General features: G+C 54.2%; 2 protein-coding genes and 1 pseudogene across 4 annotated transcripts in view; all 3 read right to left on the bottom strand.

Annotated features, from left to right (window-relative positions):
• Positions 1-2,460: 2,460 nt before the first annotated feature.
• LOC142434577 (E3 ubiquitin-protein ligase MARCHF9 pseudogene) lies at positions 2,461-4,738 on the bottom strand (annotated as a pseudogene).
• Positions 4,739-6,467: 1,729 nt separating this feature from the next.
• On the bottom strand, positions 6,468-17,327 carry EBI3 (Epstein-Barr virus induced 3). Its single transcript, XM_075535585.1, has 5 exons — positions 16,792-17,327; positions 14,717-14,837; positions 13,794-13,972; positions 11,547-11,704; positions 6,468-7,400 (listed from the first exon to the last, which is right to left on the bottom strand). The coding sequence occupies exons 1-5, from the start codon at positions 16,856-16,858 to the stop codon at positions 7,248-7,250; spliced, it is 678 nt and encodes a 225-aa protein (XP_075391700.1). The 5' UTR covers positions 16,859-17,327; the 3' UTR covers positions 6,468-7,247.
• Positions 17,328-19,106: 1,779 nt separating this feature from the next.
• ANKRD24 (ankyrin repeat domain 24) overlaps positions 19,107-24,176 on the bottom strand; it is a 32,277-nt gene continuing 27,207 nt past the window's right edge. For all 3 annotated transcript variants that reach the window (XM_075535580.1, XM_075535584.1, XM_075535581.1), the window contains 3 exons: positions 20,328-20,457; positions 20,121-20,182; positions 19,107-19,250 (listed from right to left, as the gene is read on the bottom strand). In XM_075535580.1, the coding sequence (XP_075391695.1) occupies positions 19,173-19,250; positions 20,121-20,182; positions 20,328-20,457 (270 nt within the window). In that variant the 3' untranslated portion in view covers positions 19,107-19,172. The remainder of the gene's footprint in view (positions 19,251-20,120; positions 20,183-20,327; positions 20,458-24,176) is intronic.

Below are 24,176 nucleotides of genomic sequence, written 5' to 3'. Positions count from 1 at the left end.
CTATAGAACAGGGTAGAACTGCCCGTGTGGATTTCTGAGACTAATTTTTTTGTGACACCAGAAAGCCCTGTCTTGCTCCTGCAGTGACGGGTGGTTTCCACCTGTCCACCTTGCAGATCCAGCGTAACACATGACCGCTATACTATACCTTACCAGAGCTCCATCTCCAAAAGTCCCTTTATTGTCTGCCTGCGTTTTACCTTTTATAAGGGACACACACCTTAGATTAATCAACCATTTGAGATAGAAGGGCATAATTTACTCAACGTTATTGTTGAAAAGTTCAGAGAAGTTAGGTGGGAAGGAATGGAAACAGGAAATGCCAGGAGGAAGTGGGCTAGGTGATGAAATATTGCAATCAATGATATGAAACAAAGTGTGAACAAATTACTGAACAGAAAAAGCACTACCATCGAGGTCATTCGTGGTTTAGTGGTTAAACGTCATCGGCTTGAAACTAGCTCCACTCCTTGACAGAAAGACGAGGCTTTCAACTTCCATAAAGATTTTGTCTTGGATGAGTCAGTCAGGGTGCGATGTAGCACCGATGAAGAATACAGCTTTCCCCCAGTTCCTAAATGCTTCCCCCACCCCCACCCCCGCAACTACCATGATCCGAATTCTACCTTACAAGTCTGGTTAGAGCAGAGATTGTACACTGGTGCAGATAGGAGCTGGAGGCACAGGGAATCCAGGGCGGATGATACCTTCAGGACCAGGGGTGTGAGGGGCGATACGGGGAGGGTAGAGAGTGAGTGGATTGGAAAGAGGGAACCGATTACAAGGGTCTACATGTGACCTCCTCCCTGGGGGACGGACAACAGAAAAGGGGGTGAAGGGAGATGCCGGACAGGGCAAGATATGACAAAATAATAATTTATAAATTATCAAGGGCTCATCAGGGAGGGGGAGTGGGGAGGGATGGAAAAAGAGGACTTGATGCAAAGGGCTTAAGTGGAGAGCAAATGCTTTGAAAATGATGAGGGCAAAGAATGTACAGATGTGCTTTATACAATTGATGTATGTATGGATTGTGATAAGAGTTGTATGAGTCCCAAATAAAATGTTTAAAAAAAAAGATTTTGTCTTGGGAAAACCACATGGGCAGTTCTACCCTGTCCTACAGGGTCACTGTGAACGTTCTGTAAACCTCCACCTAATTCACAATGAAACATTTAAATAGATTAAAAGGACTCCCTGTGTAGTATGCACCTCTCCCCCATTTACTGCTCCCCCAGTATCCTTTTCCCCTTCACAAATGTGTATTCTCCATCAACTTTTATGCTCAGTTACCGAGACTCACTGGAGAACAAGTTTGATAAAATTTCTGCTTTCCCAGGAATTCTTAGTTGCAATCACTGTGCCAATCTATCTATCTGACGGTCTTTTTCTCTCTTAACTTACTCTCTCTTTAACCAAGCATGATGTCCTTCCTCCAAAGACTGGTCTCTTCTTAAGGCAGACGAGAAACTCCATTTTTGTTAGCTCCTGAATGACCTGCCTCCTTTCCCCCCCACCCCCCCACTCCCATCTTGGAAAGTCCCACTAGGGATTGATTTTAGAATGTCCTCAAGATCAGAACATTGTGATTAATAACATTGTTTCTTTTGAGGGGGAGGGGGGGCGGCAGGTGATACCACTATCCTAAGGAGGAAGACGGCTACATTGTTCTTTTGACTTTGTAACCAGGAATCAGGTAGTTATAATCCATGCAGTACCCTGTCCCGCTCACTAAATGTATAGAATAGTAACATTAATTTAACTTTCTGCTGCTGTCCACATTTGCTTAAGTCTTAGCCAAAGGATAAAGGAGGTTTTTGTCTTTAGAGATGGACTGAAATGTCGGCTCGGGACTGCAATCAAAGAATAGCTGTTCTAGCAGTCCGTTATAACCGAATAAAGACGCTTCTAAATGACCAAGACGTTACAGTGGCTGTCACTTATTTGAACCCATACCAACCTAATAGCATATTCAAAGCACGCGAGACAAAATCTCCCAGCTTCTAAGGAGCATTCTGTCTGTACTGGTCCCATGATGGATCTGCCCTACTGTCTCTTTCCACAGCTACAGTCTGGTTGATCCCTACGTTTTCCATCTGTTTTGTTTTTTTCGTTTTCCATCTGTTTTGGTTTTTTTTGCATATAAATGATTCTTTATGTCCTCCCCCATGCAATGGGGGAGGAGCAGGGGGAAGTCCATCCCTCCCCTACCCCAGTCCTCATGCAGGGAACGGGAGGTCAGTGGATGTGAGTCATATGGCCAGATGCCCAGTGGCTGTGGGGTGGGGAGTGGAGGATCTACAACCCAGGTCTTCTGGCATGCCCCCCCCCCTTCACCAGGTCACTGCGAGAGAGCTGGGGGCCTGGAGGCCCTAGGAGCTGAGGTAAAGATGGTTTCCTCCAGGGAAGCAAAGCTGCTCTGCCCACCTGCCCACCTGCTGCCCCCCGTGTGCGGGGCTGTCAGGACTGGATGGCACCCAGTGCGCAGTCAAGGCCCAGTAATGTCTCCAGCTTGAGGCTGGCTGCAGAGAGCCTCCCTCTGGAGTGGGGGCAGTACACGCGCCCCAGCTGCCTCGTCCAGGCAGTGCCTGCAGCCAGGAGTGCAGCCCAAGGCCAGGAGAACTCATCTCTGGCCGACACACTGACTCAAGGTCCCTGCTTCTGGCATCCACTTTGCCCGTGGTGACCCTCATGACCACCCCACAGCCAGAATGGGAGCTGGAACGGGCATCTGGTAGCCGCAGCTGTCCAAGGAGGTGCAGGATTGTGCAACCACAGTGCTGAGGCAAGAGTGTCCACATGCACTGGGCAGCTGGGGGACGGCTGGTGGCCCCAGAGGGGGGGCCTGTCTGTGAGGTCCTGGGGCCTGGGTTCCCAGCCGTCCTTGTCCCTGCGTCTCCTCCTATATCTTTAGTCTGGTCATAATTCAGGACCTTTCACTGCTGGTTCACTGCCTGCCAACACTTGAAGATGCAGTAGACCGAGGAGCCCTCGTGGACAACGAGACCTATGCCGACGACATCCATAAAGCCATGCATGCCGTAGCAGATCTGAAAGACCAAGTCCTGCCCTTGTCACTTGCCTAAAGGGCTGAGCGAGGACCAGATGAGCCAGGAGATGCTGGCAGCGAGGAAGAGAGAGCGCAGAACGATGGCTGTGATCTGGACCTTCTCGAGGATGGTCAGGGAGATGGCGGGTTCTTGGTGCTGATTGCCAGTAGCAGAGCTCACAGCTCCAGGAGCCCCTCTCGCTGATCCAGAGGATGAGGCAGGGCTGATGTGTGCGGCCCACAGAGCCATGGCAGCCATGGCAGGGGCAGGGGCTCAGGAGCTCCCCCTGCTCTGGGACCTGGAAGCAGATCCTGCATTGCTCGCACTGTAGACAGTTACCAATTCCAAAACTCACCACCCTCCCCTTGAATTCCAACCCAAGGCAACCCCATATCGAACATGGTAAGATCTGCCCCCCCCACACACACTAATTGTCCAAGGGCTGATATTTTCATAAGATCAGACTGCCACAGGTGGGTTCGAACTGCCAACCTTTCCATTAGCAATCAAGCACCATTAGGGCGCTCTAGTCACCATTTATACTGTCGGAACAACAAAGGTATTTCCAATGACGGAGTCCATTACAGCAACAAAAAGAAAAGACACAACGCCATCACGTCAATCCAATTCACAGCGCCCCTCTAGGACAGAGAGCTGTCCCCATGGGTTCCCCAGACTGTGACTCTCTTCCCTGTAGAGTCCACAGGAGTAGAGACCCTCTCCTTTCTCCCACAGGGCTGCTGGTGGTTTAGAACTGCTGACCTCCAGGTTAACAGTCCAACACACAACCACTGTGCCACCAGGGCTCCCAAAGACGGAAGCAGTGAATCAGGGCTCGGCATGCAAAGTGATGGGAGGGTGAGGCTTCAGATGGGAGATGAGCTCGCTGTTACTGTTGGAACAAATCACTGGAAACGTAATTGGCTTCAAGTGACACCCATTTATTGCTCATCCTCCGGGAGGTCAGAGGTCAGATGTGGCTCTGGGGGTGGCATTCTAGCCTATAAAATGAGCATGGATTCAATGGAGAGGCCACCAGCACCCGTGGCTTGTAGCTCCACCTTTCTAACCTCTGCTTTTTTCTCACAGCTCCTTCTCTGACTACAGCCCTCTTGTCTCCCTTTCCTGGCCTCTGATGGCATAGCCCTCCCCTCCCACCGCCTGCAGGATCCCTAATAACCCCCCAGCTCAAGACTGTCTTTCACCTCATCAGCACCCACCCTCTCGCCTGATACACAGGTTCTGTGGATTCTATAACAGACATCTCTGCGTAGTGAGGTCAGGGCAGGGCTCTGAGTGAAGTCTACAGACAGGGCACTTGGTGGGACCACTTCGTGCTTCTGTTAGGTAGCACAGGGACTGGGGCGCCCATTGCGCATGATCAGAGGTGCGGGCTTCCGGCCAGGAATGGTGGTACACCTAGGTGGGCGTTACACCTGGATTGGCCCATGTGGGTCATGTGAATTCAATGCAGCCAATGGAGTCGACCAGGATCATTGGCCACGCCTCCCAGCGGAGGACTTGAAAAGTCAGACTCCAGCGCCTGCAGCTCCTTCTGCTTCTCAATTCTCCTCGGAGGCCATGCAGTGATCTCCTCTGGCCTCAGGACTCCACGTGCAGGTGTGAGGGGCCCTGAGGTGTCCCTGCAAACCTGAAGTTTCTTTACCTTTCATGAAACTCACTTGCATTATGATCCAGGCTTCGGAGTGAATTCTTTCTCCAGTGAAGCCAAGGACCGAGGTACATTTCTCCCACGAGAGAGATCTGACACTTTCTTCAGAGAAACCTTCCCAGACTCCCTCATTGCGGGATTTCTCCCAAGTTGTCTCCCCCAAATGTAGTATGCCAAACTAAGATGCAGCTTGCTACACATGGTAAATGACTGTCCACTTGGAGGTCAACGAAAGCAGGTCAGAGTTTATTCTCCCTGGGGGTTATCAGCCATCTAGAGCCATCAGACTGGAATCTGCCCCACCCTAAGTAGGGCCCACTCCCTACCAATGAGGATAGTGGGTTGCTTCCCTGAAGGAGAGCCCATGGAGGTCGAGCCCACTCAGGGATCACCAAGGTCAGGCTGCCATGTTGAGTCTGGGGTCCGCTCTTCTTGTCACATGTCTACCCCTAGTCCCTCCCCCTCCTCTCGTACACCCCTAGCTCCTCCCCTTCTGGTCACACTTATGGCTATTGTGCATCCTCTTCCTGTGATGTATATGCCTATTGTACAGCCCCTTCCGGTGACGTGTGTGGTTACCTGTAGTCACGCCCCCTGAGGATATATGGGCCTTGGCAGAAATAAAGAGCAGAGACCCTCCTGCCCTGTCTGTGCTCAGACCTGGCTGCTGAGATCATGGCTGTTCAGGAGGTGAGCATACTACGATGAAATGTGTCTGACGCCTTTATTTTACCTTCTCTTCTATTATCTCGCTCATTCTCTATGACTTTACTGTGATCTTTATATATCATAACCGTACAATTGCACCTATCATACCCCTGATACAGTTGTGAGGGGCTGGTTTCCCCCACACCTCATGTCCCATGTGCCCCCCACCCACAGTGGGGCTCCCTTCTGGGCAGCTTCAGAGTGTGTGTGTGTGTGTGTGTGTGTGTGTGTGTGTGTGCAGAAACCCAACTACAGAGTTGAAGATGGTGGCATAGACTGCTAGCCGCAAGGTCAGAGGTTCAAACTCAGCAGCTGCACTGAAGGAGAAAGATGAGGCTTCCATGGGGGCAGTTCTACCCTGTCCTATAGGGTCGCTACCGCTCAGCATTGACTCCGGGGCTGAGGTCTGTTTGTTTTGTGTGTTGCTCCCTCCACCCTATCATCTCGGGCTCCCCCAGGCTGAGGTTTTCCTCTGTGTCTCCAGAGTCCAGGGAGAATGTGTCCCGATTCCGATCATGACGACTCAGTTTCAATAACAGCAGGAAGCTATGGGGTCTTAAAGGCCATCTAGCAGGGAAGCAACAAAGCCCACATGGAAGAAACACCCCAGCCTGTGTGATCGATCATGAGTCATCGATGAGAAGAAGTATCAGAAATTCAAAAAACATTCAACCGAATCGAGTGGAAGGGGAGTGGGTGTATATAGTGGAGGCTCAACCCCCACCAACAAGACGCCGGACAGCCCCCTGAGAAGGGCCTCACAGCATAAAGGGTAAATCCAGGGCGCAGGATGGCGCTGAGGAACCACGTAACTATCCTCTGGAGCAGTGTTCTCATCTTTCCTCCTGCCGCGACCCTTTCCTCCAGCTCCTCATGTGTGGGGGCCCCCAGCCATAAAACGATTTCCGTTGCTTCTTCATCACTGTCATTTTGCTACTGTTCCGAATCGTCATGTAAATATCTGATAGGCAGGATGTGTTTTCATTGTTACAAATGGAACATAAAGCATAGTGATGAATCACAGAAATAATATGTAATTATATATTGTGAAATATTTATTTCTAATTACAAATAAATGAAACTTTGTGCTGAAGCATGGTGTAGTATGGCTAACAGTCTTCACGCCGGGTACTCCTATGCCGGGCACTCCTATGTGGGTGTATCTGCATGTGGGCGGACCCGCCTGGAGACGGACAGAGGAGCGGTGTCTAAGACCATCAGAAATGTGTTCTCCGAAGGTCTTAGGCAACCCTGTGAAAGGGTCGTTCGACCCTCAAAGGGGTCACGACCCACAGGTTAAGAACCACCGCCCTAGTTCTTTCAGCTGTCCTCCTTTACTATTAAGGTCATGTCGGAGATCGTTCGGTCCATGGTGGTCAAGCTGAGGACCCCAGAGACTGACAGGAGTAATGGTTCCCCGAGGGTACGGAAGTGAGAGTGGGGGGCGGGGGACAGTGGATAGCATTGATAATTGTGTAACCCGACTCGATGGGGCTGAACAGCAGAACTGTATGGGAAGGGACATATTGGAATGAGTAAGATATGTCAATTAAAATGTTTTATATATATTTTTAAAAAGCATGAAGATGACCTCACATCCATGGTTCCCCGAGCCTGGGCCTGGAACCAGAGGAGAGAGAATGGTCCCTTGCACAACACAAGGAAACGGAGGCTCCCAGAGGTCAAAGTCTTTGGCCCATGGTGGCCCAGCAATGCGGTGACAAAGCCAGCACCTGAGCCTGGGCCGATCCAGTGCCAATCACACCTGGAATAGGTGGCCGGAGCCCAACTCCTCTGGGGGTGCTGGCAGGACCCCACTACCTGCTGGGAGTGCGGAGGAACGTGGCGGGGACACTCCAGTTGCTCAGCTCCCCATAGTCCAGCAGGTCCTGAGCAGCCACCTGGACACAGTATCTGGCTGCAGGCCGCACAGCCCGGAGGGTGAAGGTGGTCTCTTCAATGGGCCCCACCTGAGAGGAGAGAGGGGGCTGGGTGACGGGACCAGTAGGTGCGGAGGTACTGCTGGGTGCAGCAGAGCAGGACAACCCATCTCTGATTCTGGTTCCATCCTGAACAGCACCTGACACACCTGCACACTCCCCGTCCTAGCTACTGCCTTCCCCAGGGTCACCTGCACAGCCTCTCCGGGCATGGTTTGGGAGCCACCTCTTCCAGGAAGCCTTCCTGGATCACAGGGCCTCGTGACACCTCATCACCCTCACCCTTGGTCCCCCCAATGCTCCCAACTCCTCCCCCAAGTGGCATCTCTGACTGCCCGGGGCGTTTCTCTGTCCCCTCCCCCCGCACAGCCCAATGCCCCTTTCCTCTCCGTCCCCCTCTACTCCATTGACTCCTTCTACACACTGTCCCCTGGTCCCTCCTGTCTGACCGTGCTTCACCGAAGCTCCACCTGAGCCCCCCATCAGTGGGGGAGGGGCCTGGCCAGATGCAGAACACACAGCAGCAAGGTTGTCATTGTGGTTTGGTGCCAGTGAGTCTGTTTTCAACACAACAGAACAAAACACAGCCCCCAACAGCTGCTGTGTCCGAGCCCACCCTTGCCATCGGTTCCAATCCATTTCCTTGAGCATCTTCCTCTCTTTGCCGACCCTTTACCAGCGTGATGGGTCCCTCCTGGCAACATGTCTGTGCCGTTGAGACCGACTCGCTCTATCCTCACCTCTAAGGAACAGTGTGGCAGTGACAGCATCAGTAACACCTTGTGGAGGGGTGGGGTCTAGCCCATCAGATTGCAGCTCGATGACCTCATGTGGACGCTCCATGGACATAAATGTCTCACTGGAGGTCAGATACACAGAGACTCCCTGTGAGATGTTCCTGCTGACAAGACACGTGGAGCTGGAGGATCCACGTGGAGACCCACGCCAGCACTGCGATGCTTCCACCACCACTGGATCCACAAGACTTTCCACCCACTGGATCCACAAGACTTTCCCCCCACAGCCTGTGATCTTCCTGCATTCGACATCATTGCATATGTTCGTGAGTCTGAAGAGGAATTTATATTTGATCTGGACTGGGCTGGGATTTTTTTTAACATACAATTACTCGTTGATATAAAGCTCTCTCTTCTACACATATGTGAGTATCAGTGAGTTTGTTTCTCTCATGAACATGGACGAGCACAGCATGATGGCCGTACTCCTTCTGAGGCACATTCGTTCTTTCTCCTCTCTGGCACTCGCACCGACACCATGTGGAGCTGAGGCAGCTCCAATTGCATTTCTCGCTATGGTGAGCCACGGAGACACACGCACGACAGAAGGAAACACCGCCCGGTCCTGCGCCGTCCTCCCCGCGGTCCCTCTGCCTGAGCCCACCGCTGCAGCCGCGTGTCAGTCCGTCTGGTCGTGGGGCTTCCCTTTTTGCCAGCCCTCCATTTTACCAAACACGATGTCCTCCTCCAGGGACTGGTCTCTTCTCCAGAGACTGGTTTCCTGTGTGTGTGTGTGTGTGTGTGTGTGCTGAGTAATACTCCATGGTGGAAATAGAGCACACACTGCTTACTCATCCCTCTCTGGGGCTGCTACGGGTCAGCATGGGCCCCACGATGGCCGTGAGCGTGGTTTGGGCCCAGCGAGCAGGCACTCAGGTTGTGTCCACGGTTGGTGGCCCTGGTGGACACCGTTGCTATGAAACGTACATGGACAAGCATCCGTGTGAGTCCTCGTTATCAGTCCCTTTGGGCACGTAACTTGCAGGCAGCTTGTTGGGTCATACAGGAAAGCGGACGTCCCTCAACGAGATGGACAGACCCGGGAAGAGCGTGTCTGAGGAGGGCAAGCTCTCAACATGCATCCGGTCAGGAGGCCCGGGCTCCCCTGGAGGGAAACCTCCACATCCGTGGTTGGAGATGCGTCCCACTCCCATTCTCCCAAGTCAGTGTTATTCCCCACGATGTCGCGTCTGCCCCACCACCCCTGCCCCTTATTAATGAACGGCAAGGTGTTCTTGCAAGCACATGGTTGCTACTATATAGGCTTGAAGGTCAACTGCCTGAAGGCCACTTGCGGGAAGGTTGTCTGCAGTCTGGAGCAATCAGACCCTATTGTGTGTCCCACCCTAAGTAGGGGCCACTCCTTTCTGGTAAGGACCATGGATGGTTCCCCTGGGGGAGACCTCATACTCCTCAAATCAAGCCAATTTAGAGACAAGGCCCCCAGCTGGACTCTAGAGCCCGCCTATCTGGTGACGTCTGTGCCTTCCTGTCACGTGTGTGCTCCTAGGACCTCCCCTTCCTACAGGGTTCATGCCCCTAGCTCATCCCAGGACTGTTCCTTGTAGTGTCTGTTTTACGACCCTTTCCTAGCACTGTGCTTACCGTGGCCTGCGTGCTGAGATTTCGTGAACTCATGAGAGTACGTGACTCTCTCTCTGACCTGGCTCTTGAAGACGCGGCCGTCTGAAGGTGAGCCGCTGCATGCTTCATCTTGTCTGACATCTCTGTCGTTGACCCCTTAAGGTCATAACTGCCCCTTGGATCGTCATCAGTGAGCTCAAACGTAACGAGGATGGGAGGATGGGACAGGACCATTGTCCTTCCATTGTCCATCAGGTTGCTGTGTGTCAGAACCAGCCCTACAACACCCAGCAATGGCCACTGGTAGGTGGCTGTTCCTCTCCATGCTTAGGAACCCCCTACAGCCAGTTGGAAGCTGATCAAGGCTAAAGGGCATGCGCCAATTCAGGCCCCAAGCCAGCGGGGCTGGGGGGGTGGTAGACATAGGTGGGCGATACACCTGGATTGGCCCAATCTAGGCCAGGTGGGTGTAATTCAGTCTATGGAGTCAACCAGTACCGTTGACCATGTCTCCCAGCTGCAGGCCCCCAAAGGCTGGAACCTGGAGACCACAGCCCTCTTTTCCAGCTGCTCCTCCACCTTCTGCTTGGCTGAACGGCTCTCTCTCTCTCTCTCTCTCTCTCTCTCTCTCTCTCTCTCTCTCTCTCTCTCTCTCGTCTGAGGCCACCATGTGTGGGTGTGCAGTGCCATGAGGATGCCTGTGTTCCATCCACTGTAACACCTGAAACTTCTTCTGTCCTTCATAAAATCCACTTGGATCACAAACCAGGCTTCAGCATGAGTTTCTTCCTCTGTGAAGCCAAGGACCGTGGCATTGCCCACCCGAGAAATCTCACACCTCCACAGTTCCTTCTAATGGCTCGGAAATACCCCAGAGTGTGTAGGTGCCCCCTCTCTGCCTAGCCGTTCGCCTGCGGATGGCCATGGGGTGTGTCCGTCCTTGTGCACGTGTGTGAGAGCGCAGGTCCGTGCAGACTGTGTGTTCATTTTCCTGGGCGGCCACCGAGGAGAGGGCTACCTTTTCTGTTGTCGTTCTTCCTTTTCTGTTGTCGTTGTCGTTGTTGTTAGGTGCCATGGAGTCCACAGTTTCTGACGCGGTGTCAGTGCATCATCCCGAGGGCCCTCCTTCGCGCGGCCCCTCTGCTTGACCAGGCGTGATGTCCTTCTCCAGGGACTGGCCGCTCCAGACGACACGTCGTCCCAAGTACCTGGGAGGGGGTCTCGCCCTCCTTGTTTCAAGGGAGCTTCTTCCAAGAAAGACGGGTTTGTTCTCCGGGCAGTCTATGGGATCCTCAAGATTCTTCTCCAGCACCACAATTCCCAGGCACCGATTCTTCTCCGGTCGTCCTTATTCAATGTCCAGCTTTCACCCGCACAGGAGGCCGATGACAATGCCACGGCTTGGGCCGGGCGCCCCTGGGTCCTCAACGTGATATCCTCATTCGTCCACACTTGAAAGAGGCTTTGGGCAGCCCTGGCCAGTGCAATGTTTGATCTCTTGGAAGTTGCTGCCGGGAGCATTGGCGGTGGGTGGATCCGAGCCCGATGAAGTCTTGGGCGACGTCAGTATCGCGATATTGTCTACCGGTTCCGTTGTCAGGTTCCGTTTGTGTTCTATAGACATTGGCGCGGAATCCACACCAGAGGTTGCAGTCTTTGATGCTTCTGTACCAGTCTGTGCCCCTGGCAGTGCACACCCAATCCCTCAAACCTCTGCATGTTGTGCCGTCTGCCTGTTGCATCCAGTATCCCCACCACCAACCGCCCTTGCCACCCTCCACCCCATCCGCCTCACCTGCCGGAAGTGAGCTGATCCGTGACGCTTATAGCGGACTCGGTATTTGAGTCTGAAGATCTCTGGGAAGGGCCAGGAGCTGGGGGGCTTCCACTGCACCCGTAGCAGCTTGCCAGAAATGGGGCTCAGGCGGACGCCCTCTGGAGGGTCTGATTTGACTGGGGGACAAGCAGGAGGTAAGGTCAGGGGAGGGCAGATCCAGCCGCGATTCATTCAACCAACAACTCTTCCAGTGTCCACTGAATGCCTGGCACTGCCCCAATGCCGAACACAGTGGTGACCCAGACGGACCTGGCCTCTGTCCCTCCTGGGGCTGACAATCTATGCAAGCAGAAGCTTAGAGACAGGAAACATCAGGGAGGGTGGGGGGAAATGAGCGGATGCCAAGAGTTCAAGTAGAAAGACAATGTTTTGAAAATGATGATGGCAACATAGGTACAAATGTGCTCGACACAATGGATGGATGGATTGTGATAAGAGCTGTAAGAGCTCCCAGTAAAAGAACTAAAAACAAAAACTTGCCAATCAGGAGGTTACCTGGTGCTCTCCCGCCTCTAGCTACCAGTCTTTGCCCCCAAGAGTATATCTGTACGCGTGCCCCCTTCGTATCCATGCTACTCTCCCCATTTTTGGAGTAGCCTGGCAGGCTTCGCTTCCCAATAAAGCCTGCTACTTGAAGAAAGAAAAGAAGAAGAAGAAGGAGGAGGAGGAGGAGGAGGAGGAGGAGGAGGAGGAGGAGGAGGAGGAGGAAGAGGAGGAGGAGGAGGAGGAGGAGGAGGAAGAGAAGAAACAGGAGACACCAGCAGCTCATAGGGAAGGGGCAAGGAAGATTGAGTGTGTGAGGCGGGGAGCAGGCTGGAATTCATTGTTGAGATATTCCTCACACACACACTCACATAGTGGTTTCTAGTATATTCACAAAGTCAGGGAACCACTGTTTAGTTCTACAGCATTTTCTTCATCCCCCAAAGAAACTTCAGCCCCTTAGCCATCACGCCCCGTTCTGTATTATGGTAAACCGACAGGCAAGTTAGGAACCACTAACCCCCTCCCCACCGCTGTAGGGATCCGCCAACTCAAGGGAATCAGACAATGGGACATCCTTTGTAACGGCTTCTTTTACTCAGCGTAAGATTTCTCAAGGTTTGTGCCTGAAGTCGCAAATATCCGAATCACGCTCCGCTTTCTGGCTGGGTGAGGGCCGTGGTGTGGACGGACCACGCTGTGTTTACCACACTTATCTGTTGCTGGACACCGGAGGTTCTGCTCCTTGCTGGGACTTGGGATAAGCCTGGTAGGAGTTCTCATGTACACATGTTCGTGTGACCATGTTCTAATGTTCAATGGGGGGGGTAACCCAATCATGGTTACCTTTCTGAGACACTGGCCCTTGTGTACCTCCCCTCCAGCATCAGATCAGGGACGCTCTCACTGAACAGAGATCTCTGAGCAGGCACGTGAAGGCGGTGAGGGAGGGTACCACGTAGGCATGTGTGGGAAGAGCATTCCAGGCAGAGGGCACAGCTTGTGTGAAGGCCCTAGGGCAGGACTGGGCCTGGCAAGTTGGCGGAGCAGCGAGGAGGCCCCTGTGGTTGGACTTTGTGAGTCTCCGGAAAAACCTAGGCTTTGACTTGAGGGAGCTGGGAGCCCTTGGAGGGCTGTGGGCAGAGGGAAGGGCCCTGCCTTGGTGGGGCTCATAAGCGCTCTCTGGACTGTGGGGCTCTTAATGAAACAAGCTCACTGGTGGAGGGGCATGGGGCGGGTTAGGAGGCAGAGGAGGGGTACTAGAGCTGGTCAAGCAGGTGGCATAGCTTGTGCAAAGGTCCTGGGGCAGGGCCTGGTGCAGGGGGATTACATCGAGGAGCCCTGTGTGCCTGGTGCAGAGTGAGTCAAAGGGGAGCTTGTGTAGGGGCTTTGGCCCCAGGGAGGTGGGCGCCCTAGAGGGCTGTGGGCAAAGGAGGGTGGGACCCTGATGCAGGTGCTCACGGGTGCCCCCCCCCCCCGCGGCTGCAAGGAGCACAGGCTGGAGATGAGGCGGTGAGGGCGGAGCCAGGGACCAGGGCAGAAGGATTTCACAGGTGCAGGTAAGAGATGATGGGATAGGACCAGGTTGGAGGTGGGGCGGGAAAGGGCGAGTGGGTGGGCGCTGGCTGGAGCAGTGGATTCCAGACAGAAGGTGGGAGAGGAGGGAAGTGTGGGAACGTGGCCGTGGGGCTTCCTCCCGCCCCAGTCCCCACCCCCACTCACTGATGCGCTCGGGAACGAAGGGCAGAAGCGTGCTGCTGGGGCCCCCGGGGAGGACAGCCGTGACGTTGAGCACATAGGGCACCATGGAGAACATCTGGAAGTCCGGGATGGCACAGCGCCGCGTTTCCGGTGTGGGCTGGAGGCAGGGCCGACTCTCCCCCTGCAAGGCCAGTCCTAGCCTGGGGAGGTGAGCAGTGAGGTCTAGAGGCCGGCTATGCACTGGGGGGGTGGGGGTGGAGAAGGGCCCAGGACAGGGGACCAAGGGGCTGGTCCTCTGTCCTACGGTGGGCTCTGACCCTAGGGAGTTAATGAAGCCACAAGACCCAGGGCTGCTTCTCACAAGCCCTGGGGAGGTGCCAGGGCCTTCGGATGCTAGACGCTTCCAGAGTGCAGCCTGCCAGTGGCCTAAGGGCCCTCAGACTCTAGAATCTGAAAGGAGAGGCTTCTCTGGATTTCAGACCTTAGAAGGACAAGACTCAGCAGCGGCCACCAGGACCTTCTGGAACATTCCACTGGTTCTCCTTGTGTGCTGTCCCAGGTGGCTTAAGAGGCTCCAGCTGAACCCTGGCAATGTGGCAGGTGCCAGTGAGCGTGTCTGGGACCTTTACGTTCACTTCACTCAATTGTGGTCAAGCTTTAGAGCTGGCACTTGATTTGGAAATCAGAAAGCTTGGGAATGGAATGGCTGTGTGTGCCTCGTTCTTCAACTGAAAAATCTCCAGAATCGAAACCAAATGCATGACTATGGACTGCCCCCCACCCCCCGCCCCCCAGCCCCAACCCCCACTATGCTCCACAGAGCCACCAGGGCCTAGTTCTTCAGAAGGAGATGGCCAGGCCTCTTTCCAAGGTGCCTGTGAGAGGACACACAGGAATTCCTCCCCCACCAGGGCCCTGCTTGTCTCCCCTCCCCCCTCTCTGACCTGTAAGTGGTGATGTAAGAGGTGGGGCCACTGGAGTTTGGAGTCGAAGGCGGGGCCCAAGAACAGTCTACCGCGATTGGGTACCTGAAGGCACGGCATCGCACCTGGAGGTGGCTCAGACCTGTTGGGAGCCAGGGGAGGGAGGGGTATGAGCTGCTGATTCTTCCCGGAATTGTCCGGGACCTACTGTGTGTTGGGCCCTGCCATGCTGCCAGGCACACATAGAAGCCTAATAAATGTGTGCCTAAAGAACAAATGAATTCATCAACACCGTCTCTCACTAGTCAGGCGGCTAACCACAAGGTCAGTGGTTCAAAATCACCTGCCACTCTGCAGTAGAAAAATGAGGCTTTCTACTCCCATAAAGAGTTACAGCCTCAGACATCCACAGGGGCTGTTCTACTCTGTCCTATAGGGTTACTATGGGTTGGTATTGACTCAATAGCCATGAGTTTGCCTGATAAATTTTTGCGGAAGGAAGAAAGGTAGGAAGGAAGGAAGGAAGGAAGGAAGGAAGGAAGGAGGCAGGAATCCATACTACCTCTCACCTGATCTACAATGACCAAGGCAGGAGTGACTAAACCATTTTCCAGATGGGGAAACTGAGGTGCAAGGTGCCACTGAGGGGACCTGGGTGGTAGAAGCAGGGTGGGGGTGGGAGGGAGATGTTTAACTGTCTCCACCTGGTAACATTGTTGCGCTGAAGCGCACGAGAAGCGCACAATGGCATTCCCTATGCCCACCATGGAAAGGCATGTTTGTATCCGCATCTGTGTGGGTATTATTCACAGCTATTGAGTACAAAGCAGTGCCTAGTCCTGCACCACCCCCCAAGATCCGTTGTGGATTAGCTCCGGGTGATCCATCAGGTTTTCAGAAGTCTGTTGGTTGCCAGGCCTTTCTTCCTGGTCTTTCTGAGTCTAGCAGCTCTATGGAACCGGCCTCCCACCAAGGACAGATGGCTGCATGGGAAGGGCGTCCACTGGAACTAGAGACCTGGTGTCCCCCAGATGGCAGGACTCCTGCCACTGCACCATCACTGGTCCCTTCTGTTGTTTGCTTGCTCTAGTGGGTAACAGAGGAGGGCTGCACCATACAGGGTTTTCCTGGCTGTCATCTGCATGGAAGCAAGTCGGCCGACCTCTCTTCTGAGGTGCCTCTGCATGAATGGATTCCAATTCAGAGCAACTGTAGGGTCTCTGACATAGCTTCCCAGAGCCTAGCTCTCCAGACTGCCTTGACCTATTATTGCCTTCTTTTCAGGGTGAAAAAGGCTCATCCTCTCTTCCCACCACATTAAAAAGGTTTGTCCCCCAGCCCCTAAATCCCAGCGTAGGTATCTGCTTTTGCAGTCTGGCTTCATCATCCCAGGGCCTCCCAACAGGGGACGATAGTGTCCACTTTGGGAACCAGAACCCAAACTCCCTGCTAGAGAGTCAATTCGGACTCACAGTGGCCCCTGTGGGTTTCAGAGGCTATAACTGTTAATGGGAGTAGAAAGCCCAGTCTTTTACTTTCCGGGCAGCTGGTGGCTTTGAACTACCAACCACGCAGATCACAACCCAATTCCTAACCACTGTGCCACCATGCACAGACAGCCTCATCCTTCTCAATGGCTCGTTAGCAGCAATGTCTAATCCATCCAGTGCAAACTGTTTCTGCCATCTATACCTACATCCAAAGGAGCCCTGGTAGTGCTGTTAGCCTTGAGGTCGGTGGTTCAAACCCATCAACTGCTCCAAGGGAGGAAGATGAGGCTTTCTGACCTGAGAATGATTTACGGCTTTGGAAACCTTATATAGTGTCTCCAGGTGTCAGAATCGACTGCGGCAGTGGGGTTCATGTCTGGATGTCTAGCTACCACAGATGGGGTGCCAGTGTCCCCATCTGAACCCTGAGATGTAATTCTGAGACACATAGTCAGAGGTTGGGGTGAGACCTGGCCCCACCTCAGACTCCCCAGCTCCATCTCCCTCCCCCCACTAGAAGGTCCAGGTTAGCCACAGGTTCAGTCCCACAGCCTCTGCCGGGGAGCCCCCAACCCCCACCCTGAATACCCCACCATGCCCGCGCACCTTCCAGTCCACTGCAGGACACGCAGCCTGCCCAGAGGGCTGCGACCAGGAGAAGGCTGGGTCTCATTCCGCCTGCACGCAGCGCTGAGCCCCCTGCCAGGAGACCCGAAGACCCGCCTGCCCGCTAGTTCTCGCACGCTGATGACTGCGCTGGAATGCAGTGTGGACGTTGGGGCTGGGACTTGCGGGGGTGGGTGGGGGTGGGGGGGAAGCCCAGGCCCCTTCAGGGTGCCTCCTGCCTGTCCCTCTGGCCTGACTCACTGCAGGGCAGCTCCCAGCAGCACTCGGAATGCCCCAGGGGGCGGGTGCGGGGCGGAAACGGGGAAGGGAGAAGTGGGGACCCCAGCGTGGCCTTTCCCAGCAAGACCCGTCCTTCCGTCTGGCTTCCGGCTGCAGGGTCAGGGGGAAACCCAGGGAACGGAGCAGGGGAAACAGAGACAGAAAGTCAGAGAGACAAGGAGGTGGGAAACAGACACAAAATGACAGAGTGAGGCTGGAGAGACGGAGGCATAGATACATTCAGAGGGGAGGAAATAGAGACAGGAAACAGAGACAGAGAGACAGAGAGAAGCAGGGGAGAGAAGCAGAAGCAGAAACAGAGGGAGGAGACAAGACACAGAGACAGGGAGACAGCAGGGGAGGAGAGAGAAAAGGGACAGACACAAAGGGACAGACAGGGAGGCAGAGATGGGGAGACAAGAGGGACAGGGACCCAAAGAGACAGACAGAGGGGAAGGAGAGAGACAGAAATTGGAAGAGGAGAGACACAGAGAGATACAGGGAGACAGAGACACAGAGATGCATTCAGAGAGATACAACCGTAGCGAGACATCCCCAAGGCACCATCCCCTCACTTGTGAGCCACCTTAAGGGACCACCCACCCTCCCAGCTCCATGCCCCTAAGAGAGACCTGCCAAGACCCACAGACCACAGGGAGGCAGGCCCCTGCCATTGAGACCCCCAGGAGCTGGCTGAGCCCGGCTGGGGCTAAGTACCTGTCCCAGCCCTCATCAAAGGAGGAAACCCCCTGGGGCAGCTGGACACTGGGATCCAGCACCACACCCTGCCTCCCCTGCTAGGGCTGGGAAGAGCCAGGAACCCCCAGGGGGTTTCAGCGGCTTTGGGGAGGGCTGGGACTCTGAGGGAGGGTTGGGGTTAAGGAGGAGGGCACAGAGGCACGGGTTGGTATGTTCTTCATGGGGAACCTTTTGCTGTGCTGTCACATTGTCTGGGTCACCGGCTCTTCAGCAGGCTGAGGTGTGGGCACTTTTCTGAAACTGCAAGGGGTCCCAGGTGGTCCGCAGTTACTAACCAAGAGGGTGGCCTTGGGAAGGCACCTCCGGAGAAAGGTTTGAAACATCAAAGTCTTTGTAAACCGTACAGAGCACAGTGGGGTTCTCTAAGGTCCCGCCATGAGTCAGAATCCATACACTGTCAATGGGGCAGAGGGCACAAAGAAAGATCCCTCCCTGCTGGGCAGGGCGGCCCCTACCTGAAAGGTGCCCACGGAAGGGGGCCAAGCTTTAACTGGGCCTGGCGCTCAGCTGCTCACCAAAGGATACGCAAAGGCCTGAGGGAGAAACCGACTTCCAAAAAGCCATCCCTTGAAAAATATGACGGAGCCTAGGTATACACAAGTGAGGTCGCCCTGAGTTGGCACGGGTCCAGAGCCAGTGGGTTGGTTTGGTATTGTTTGGTCTGTATTCCTGGAAGGGATTCCTCCTTTCCTCACCCTCTTCCAGACGCTGCTCTGGTGGCCTCCCCCTGCCCACCCAGCTCCCGCAGTGGAAGCCCAGCTGTCACGGCATAGAAAAGCTTGCTCACGCAGGGCCCCAGCCCTCACCAAGAGCCCGCCCCCTCGGTGGGAGCTCCGCCCCCTGCCGTGAGAACCCAGCAATCAAGCCACAGGAGGCTCCTCCCCCACCCTCTGCCCCGCCCCCAGTGGGAGCCCCGCCCCCCGCAGTAAGAGTCCAGCCGACTAGGCATAGAAGGCTCCTCCCTCACCCTCCTCCCTCCTCCCACCCTGCAGCGGGGGCCCAGTCCCCCACAGTGAAGCCCCTGCAGGCTGCCGGACAAACAAGCTGTCTTCCGTCTGGTGCACAGTGGTGTTTTATTCCTGGGTGGGCGTCAGGTGACGGTGTCTGGGCTGGTGGGGGGGGGACTCACAGACTCTTCGGTCGGTGGGGGGGGACATGATCAGCACCCAAAGGGGTTCAGCTGGGTCTTCAGTGTGAACGGTCAGTGCAAGAGCCCAGATAGCCCAGGGGTCTCCCGTGGGAGTCTGTCCAAGTGCTGCGGGGGCGTGAGCGGGCAGAGGCACGGGGTGGGGTGGGGCCAGTCCAGCAAAGGAGCCATAGTGTCCTGCCTCCAGGGCCCAGCTTCAGCGGCCCTGAGCTTGGAGCCGTTGCATCTGCAGGATCTGACTGAGGATTCGCTGTACGTCTTCATCCATCTGGCCCTGCAGGGAGGGGACGCACACACACAGAAAGGCCTGGAGATCTACTTTCAAGAGATGGCAGCCATTGGAGACTCCACAGTGCCACCCGTCTGCTTATGAGTCAGAACGTCCTCAGAGGCGGTGGCGTACACAGTACAGGCAACTATGAAGAGCCACCACCCCCTCGCAGGGCTCAGCTGGGCTGGCACCTGCCTGCAAGGTGCCCACGGAAGGGTAGCATTGGAAGTGCTTGCTGCAGCGGCTCCACTGAGCCAGAGGGAGCTTCCTTCCTCACAGCCCCGCCCTCAGAATGAAACCACACCCCCACCATCGTAGTCCCGCCCCCCAGCAAACACCTCTGCCCCTCAGTGAGAGCCCCATCCCTGCAGAAGCCCCGCCCCCAGGGTGGGGCCAGTCAGACTACATCTGATGGGTATCAGGTGAGGGCATGTGGGGACGACAGGACTCAGACTGGGCGGGCAGGGATGGAGACCATACAGCGTCCAGCTGGTCTCCACGTGTGAATGGCCAGTGCAGGACGCCAGATGGAGCCTGCTCGAGACTACCCAGAGCGCCTTGAAAGAAAAGGCTGGCAACCCACTTCCCAAATATCATCCACTGAAACTCCTGTGGCGCCCAGTTACACAGAGACTGTGTGCAGGGGGTCCTGTGCGGTCCGCCCAGCCCTGGTCCAACCAGCCCACCTCCCAGGGAAATGAACACGCATAGGTTCCCATCGGCTGTGAACGTTTCTCCGGGAACAGACCCTCGTCCGCGATATACAGATGGAGAAACTGAGGCCCAGAGGGCGGCAGTGGCATGCCTCAAAGTTGGTGGGGAGGGCACCAGGTCAGGGGTCAGGGGAAGCTGACTCACCTCTTTTGGACTCACCTGGATAGCGTAGAGCAGGTGACTTCGATACAAGGCCACAATGGCGCTGTGGTCCCTGGCAGCTTCCTATGGGCAAGGGAGGGGGGAGCGCGGAAAGGCTGGAACCCCTTCCCTTCATTCCACAATGCAATAGTCACGGATGCTAAGGTAGGGAAATATCTCTGCCCATGCCTGGGCAGTCCCCCTGCCCCTTCCTGGCACTCCTGCCCGATGCTGCCCTCACCTCCAGAGCTTTCACCTGGCCTCGCAGGGCCTCCACTTCGGAGGTGGCCGGGGCAGCTGGCTGGTCCTTCAGGGCCTCCTTGAGACTGAAGACTTCTTTAGAGAGCTCTGTGATCTGCAGGCGAGAGGGCTGTCAAGGTCCCAGAGCCCAAGGCTGGGGCTGGGGACACCCTCAGGCAGCAGTAAAGGCTTGTGCTAGAGCAGCGGTTCTCAACCTGTGGGTGGAGACCCCTTTGCGGGTCGAATGACCCTTTCACAGGGGTCGCCTGATTCATAACAGTAGCAAAATGACAGCGATGAAGTAGCAACGAAAATAATGTCATGGTTGGGGGTCACCACAACAAGAGGAACTGTGTGAAAGGGTCGCGTGTGAAAGGGTCGCGGCCTGAGCAAGGTTGAGAACCACTGCTCTAGAGTGTTCCATCTGAGGGGTTAGCAAGCTCCAGGGCAGAGTGCAACTGTGGTAGTTACATAATCTGGTGTCAATTTGAGGATTGAGGGTAGGAGTGGAGTCTAGCCTGTCAATCAGGATATAGTCAATGAGGCCTCTGTGTGGGCATGGCCTTCTCCTGAAGATTCTGGGGACTCCTGTATTTCCTCCTTGGAGGCAGGAGACTCTTTCTCTCTGCTCCGTTCCTGTGAGACATTGTAGCTGAGAAGTCAGACATAAAACTACAAGAGTGCCCTGAGCTGGAGCAGCCACGTGGAGACCTCTGCCAGCGCTGAGATGCTTACAATGCCACTGGATCCACAAGACTTCCCAGCCACTGGCCTGTGAGCTTTCTGCATTCGGCGTCATTGCATGTGTTTCATGAGTCTGAAGAGGACTTTATAGATTGGTATTGGGCATATGAGCTAATATCGTACCTATGGACTTGGGCTGGGCTGGGATGTTTTCTCAATATTTAACTGCTCTTGTCTATAAAGCTGTTTCTTATGCACATACGAGTGTGTATGGATTTGTCTCTCTAGTCTACCCGGACTAACACAGCGACACACAGTTTGTCTTTGTATGGCCCACAAGCTAAGAATGGTTTTCATCTTTTTAAGTGGTTGAGCGATGCAAATAATAACAATAATAAATAATAACAGTAGTAATTCAATTAAATCAAATCTAAAGAATCCTCCTCTTTTGTGACATGTGAAAAATCATAGGAAACTCAAACTTCAGGGTCTTCACCTAAAGTTTGGAGCCCTTGGGCTGGTGCAAATGGTGCAGGTGCTGCTGCCCGAAAGGTGGGAGGTCTGAATCCATCCACCCAGGTTGCCTCAGAAGAAAGGCCTGGAAGTCGCCCTTCAGAAAAATCAGTCCTTTGAAGCCCTCTCCTGGGTGATGGACACACACAGGGTTGCCTTTGAATCACAAGGGCTCACACATTACTTGTGTGTGAGTGTGAGCATGGGGATGTGTGGAGGAGCCCTGGTGGTGCCGTGGTGATACATTGGGCTGCCAACCACAAGGTCAGCAGTTCAAAAGCACTATCTTCCCTGCGCCCATAAAGAGTTCCAGCCTTGGAAACCCACGCGGGCTCGAGTCAGGCACACCCAAGTCCTCAAAGAAACACCTTTGCTCCTCAATTCTTTCAAGAGGACATGTGCAGGTTTACCTAATACAATCCATCTTTTGATCTCTTGCCTGCTGCTTCCATGAGCATTGATTGTGGATCCCACCAAGGAAAAATCCTTGACAACTTCCACCTTGTCTCCATTATCATGATGTTTCTTCTTGGTCCAGCTGCGAAGGCTTTGGTCTTCCTGACACTGAGTTGTCATCTCTACTGAAGGCGACAATCCTTGGTCTTCATCAGCCAGGGCTTCCTGTCCTCCTCACTTTCAGCCAGCAAGGCTGTGTCCTCTGCAATCCCAGGTTGTTCATGGGCCTTCCTGATGCCACCCTCTCCTCCATATACTCCAGCTCCTCTGATGAAAGTGCCCTGAGACACATCTTTCCTGATTTTAAACCATGCAGTACTCCCTTATTCCCTCTCGATCCATGCACAAGCTCCGCATGAGCACAACAATGAAGCATTCCGGAATTCCCATTGTTCTCAAGGTCAGCCCCAGTGTCTGAAGGTCCACAGTTCAATGCCTTTGCACGGTCAATGAAACACAAGGAAACGTCTTCCTGGTCTTCTCTGCTCCGAGCCAAGTTTCCTCTGACATCGGCAATGATATCCCTTTTCCACGTCCTCTTCTGAATCCGGTCTGAACGTCTGGCAGCTCCCTGTCCATGCCGTAGCTGGATGACCTTCAGCAGCATTTTACTTGTGTGTGACATCAATGACATCGTTCCACAGTTTGAGCATTCTGTTGGGTCACCTTTCTTTGGAAAGAGCACAAAGACGGATCTCTTCCAGTCAGTTGGTCCGGTAGCTGCCTTCCAAATTCCCCAGCATGGATGAGTGAGTTCTTCCAGTGTTTCTTAAGCTTTCTGAAACATTTTGATGGGTTGTCCGTCAATTCCTGGAGCCTTGTTTTGGCTGATGAATTCAGTGCAGTTGGAACTTCTTCCTCCAGCACATTTGGTTCTTGCTCATCGGCTCCCTCCTGACGTGGTGGGCTGTCGGCTAGCGCTTTCTGGTACAGCGATTCGGTGTGTGCTTTCCATCTTCTCTGGATGCTTCCTGCGTCATTCGAGATTTTGCCTCTAGAATCTTTCAAAACTGCAATTCTCGGTTTGACTTTTTTTCTGGAGCCCTTTCCGTTTCAGATCTGCTTCAGACATGCTGAGCGTGTCCTTTGGCTTTGTCTTCTCGAGCTGCCCGTTGAAATGGTTGTGATGACTGGATTTCCCTGAAGGTGGATGGATACAGTCCGATCACAGAGAGCATTGTGCTTCCTGATAGATTTAGCAAGGTCCTTTCTGACAGGGAATGCCACGTCATTCCCCCTGACTGTGTTCTTCTCAGCAGAGTAAATCACATGGTTTTGTGATTCAAAATGATGGCCCACACCAGTCCATTTGAGCTCCCGAAGGCCTAGGCTAACGATCTCCATGTATTCTGCTTCAGTTTTGGCCACTTTCAGTTTTCCTAAATTCCCACCACTCCTCTGTCACATTGTCACCCTGCGGTGGCTTGTGCGTTGCGGTGATGTGGAAGCTGTGTCACTGGTATTTGAAATGCCAGCAGGGTCCCCCACAGTGAGCACGTTTCAACGGAGCTTCCGGACTAAGAACAGACCACAAAGAAGGACTCAGCTTCCCACTTCGGAGGAAGAAGCTGCTGTAAACCTGTGAAGCTTCGAAACATTTCCAGATCCTGAACGCCGGAACAAAGGAGGAAGCAGCATGTTGTCGGAGATCCTGCTGGAGGGAACGCGACTGAAGAGGGGCTAATTTCTGGGAACAGAGTTGGCCGTGGCAACATGAATCAGGTAAAGCCTTCAGGACCTTCATTTGCTGATGGGGTACGACGCAAAGCAAAGAGAAACAGCTGCAAAAACCTTCTGCTGACTGGAAGTTGGCGTGTGTAGTAAATACACGGGTAATAAGCACAGGCCGTTTCTACAAGCAGCAACGAGTGTTCCAATCACGTTTCGCGGGTGCCCAGCCACATTCGTTTGCTGGCATGGGGAAACATGTCAACTGGCGGGCACGCTCTCAAACCAAATTCACTGCCAGCCGGTGAATTTGGACTCATCGTGACCTGAGAGGGCAGGGTCGAGCTGCCCCTGGGGGTTTCCAAGACTGTAACTCCTTACAGGAGGAGAAAGCCCCCTCTGTCTCCCACAGAGCAGCTGGTGGTTTTGAACTGCTGACCCTGCAGTGAGTAGCCCAACAGGGCTCCTTATTCAAGAAAGCAAAAAACAAACTCACTGCCATCGAGTTGATGT

Source organism: Tenrec ecaudatus, chromosome 1, assembly GCF_050624435.1.
Source record: "Tenrec ecaudatus isolate mTenEca1 chromosome 1, mTenEca1.hap1, whole genome shotgun sequence".
In the NCBI taxonomy this organism is placed as follows: Eukaryota; Metazoa; Chordata; class Mammalia; order Afrosoricida; family Tenrecidae; genus Tenrec; species Tenrec ecaudatus.
This window is presented reverse-complemented; position numbering and strand designations above follow the sequence as displayed.

Bases quoted from the DNA above. Each gene is read 5' to 3' on its own strand.
- EBI3 (XM_075535585.1), bottom strand. From the start codon at position 16,858: ATGAGACCCAGCCTTCTCCTGGTCGCAGCCCTCTGGGCAGGCTGCGTG. The intron at 11,705-13,793 runs GTGAGTGGGGGT...CTTGTCCCCCAG, and splicing joins CTTCGTTCCCGAGCGCATCA to TCAAATCAGACCCTCCAGAG. The intron at 7,401-11,546 runs GTGAGGCGGATG...CTCTCCTCTCAG, and splicing joins GATCAGCTCACTTCCGGCAG to GTGGGGCCCATTGAAGAGAC.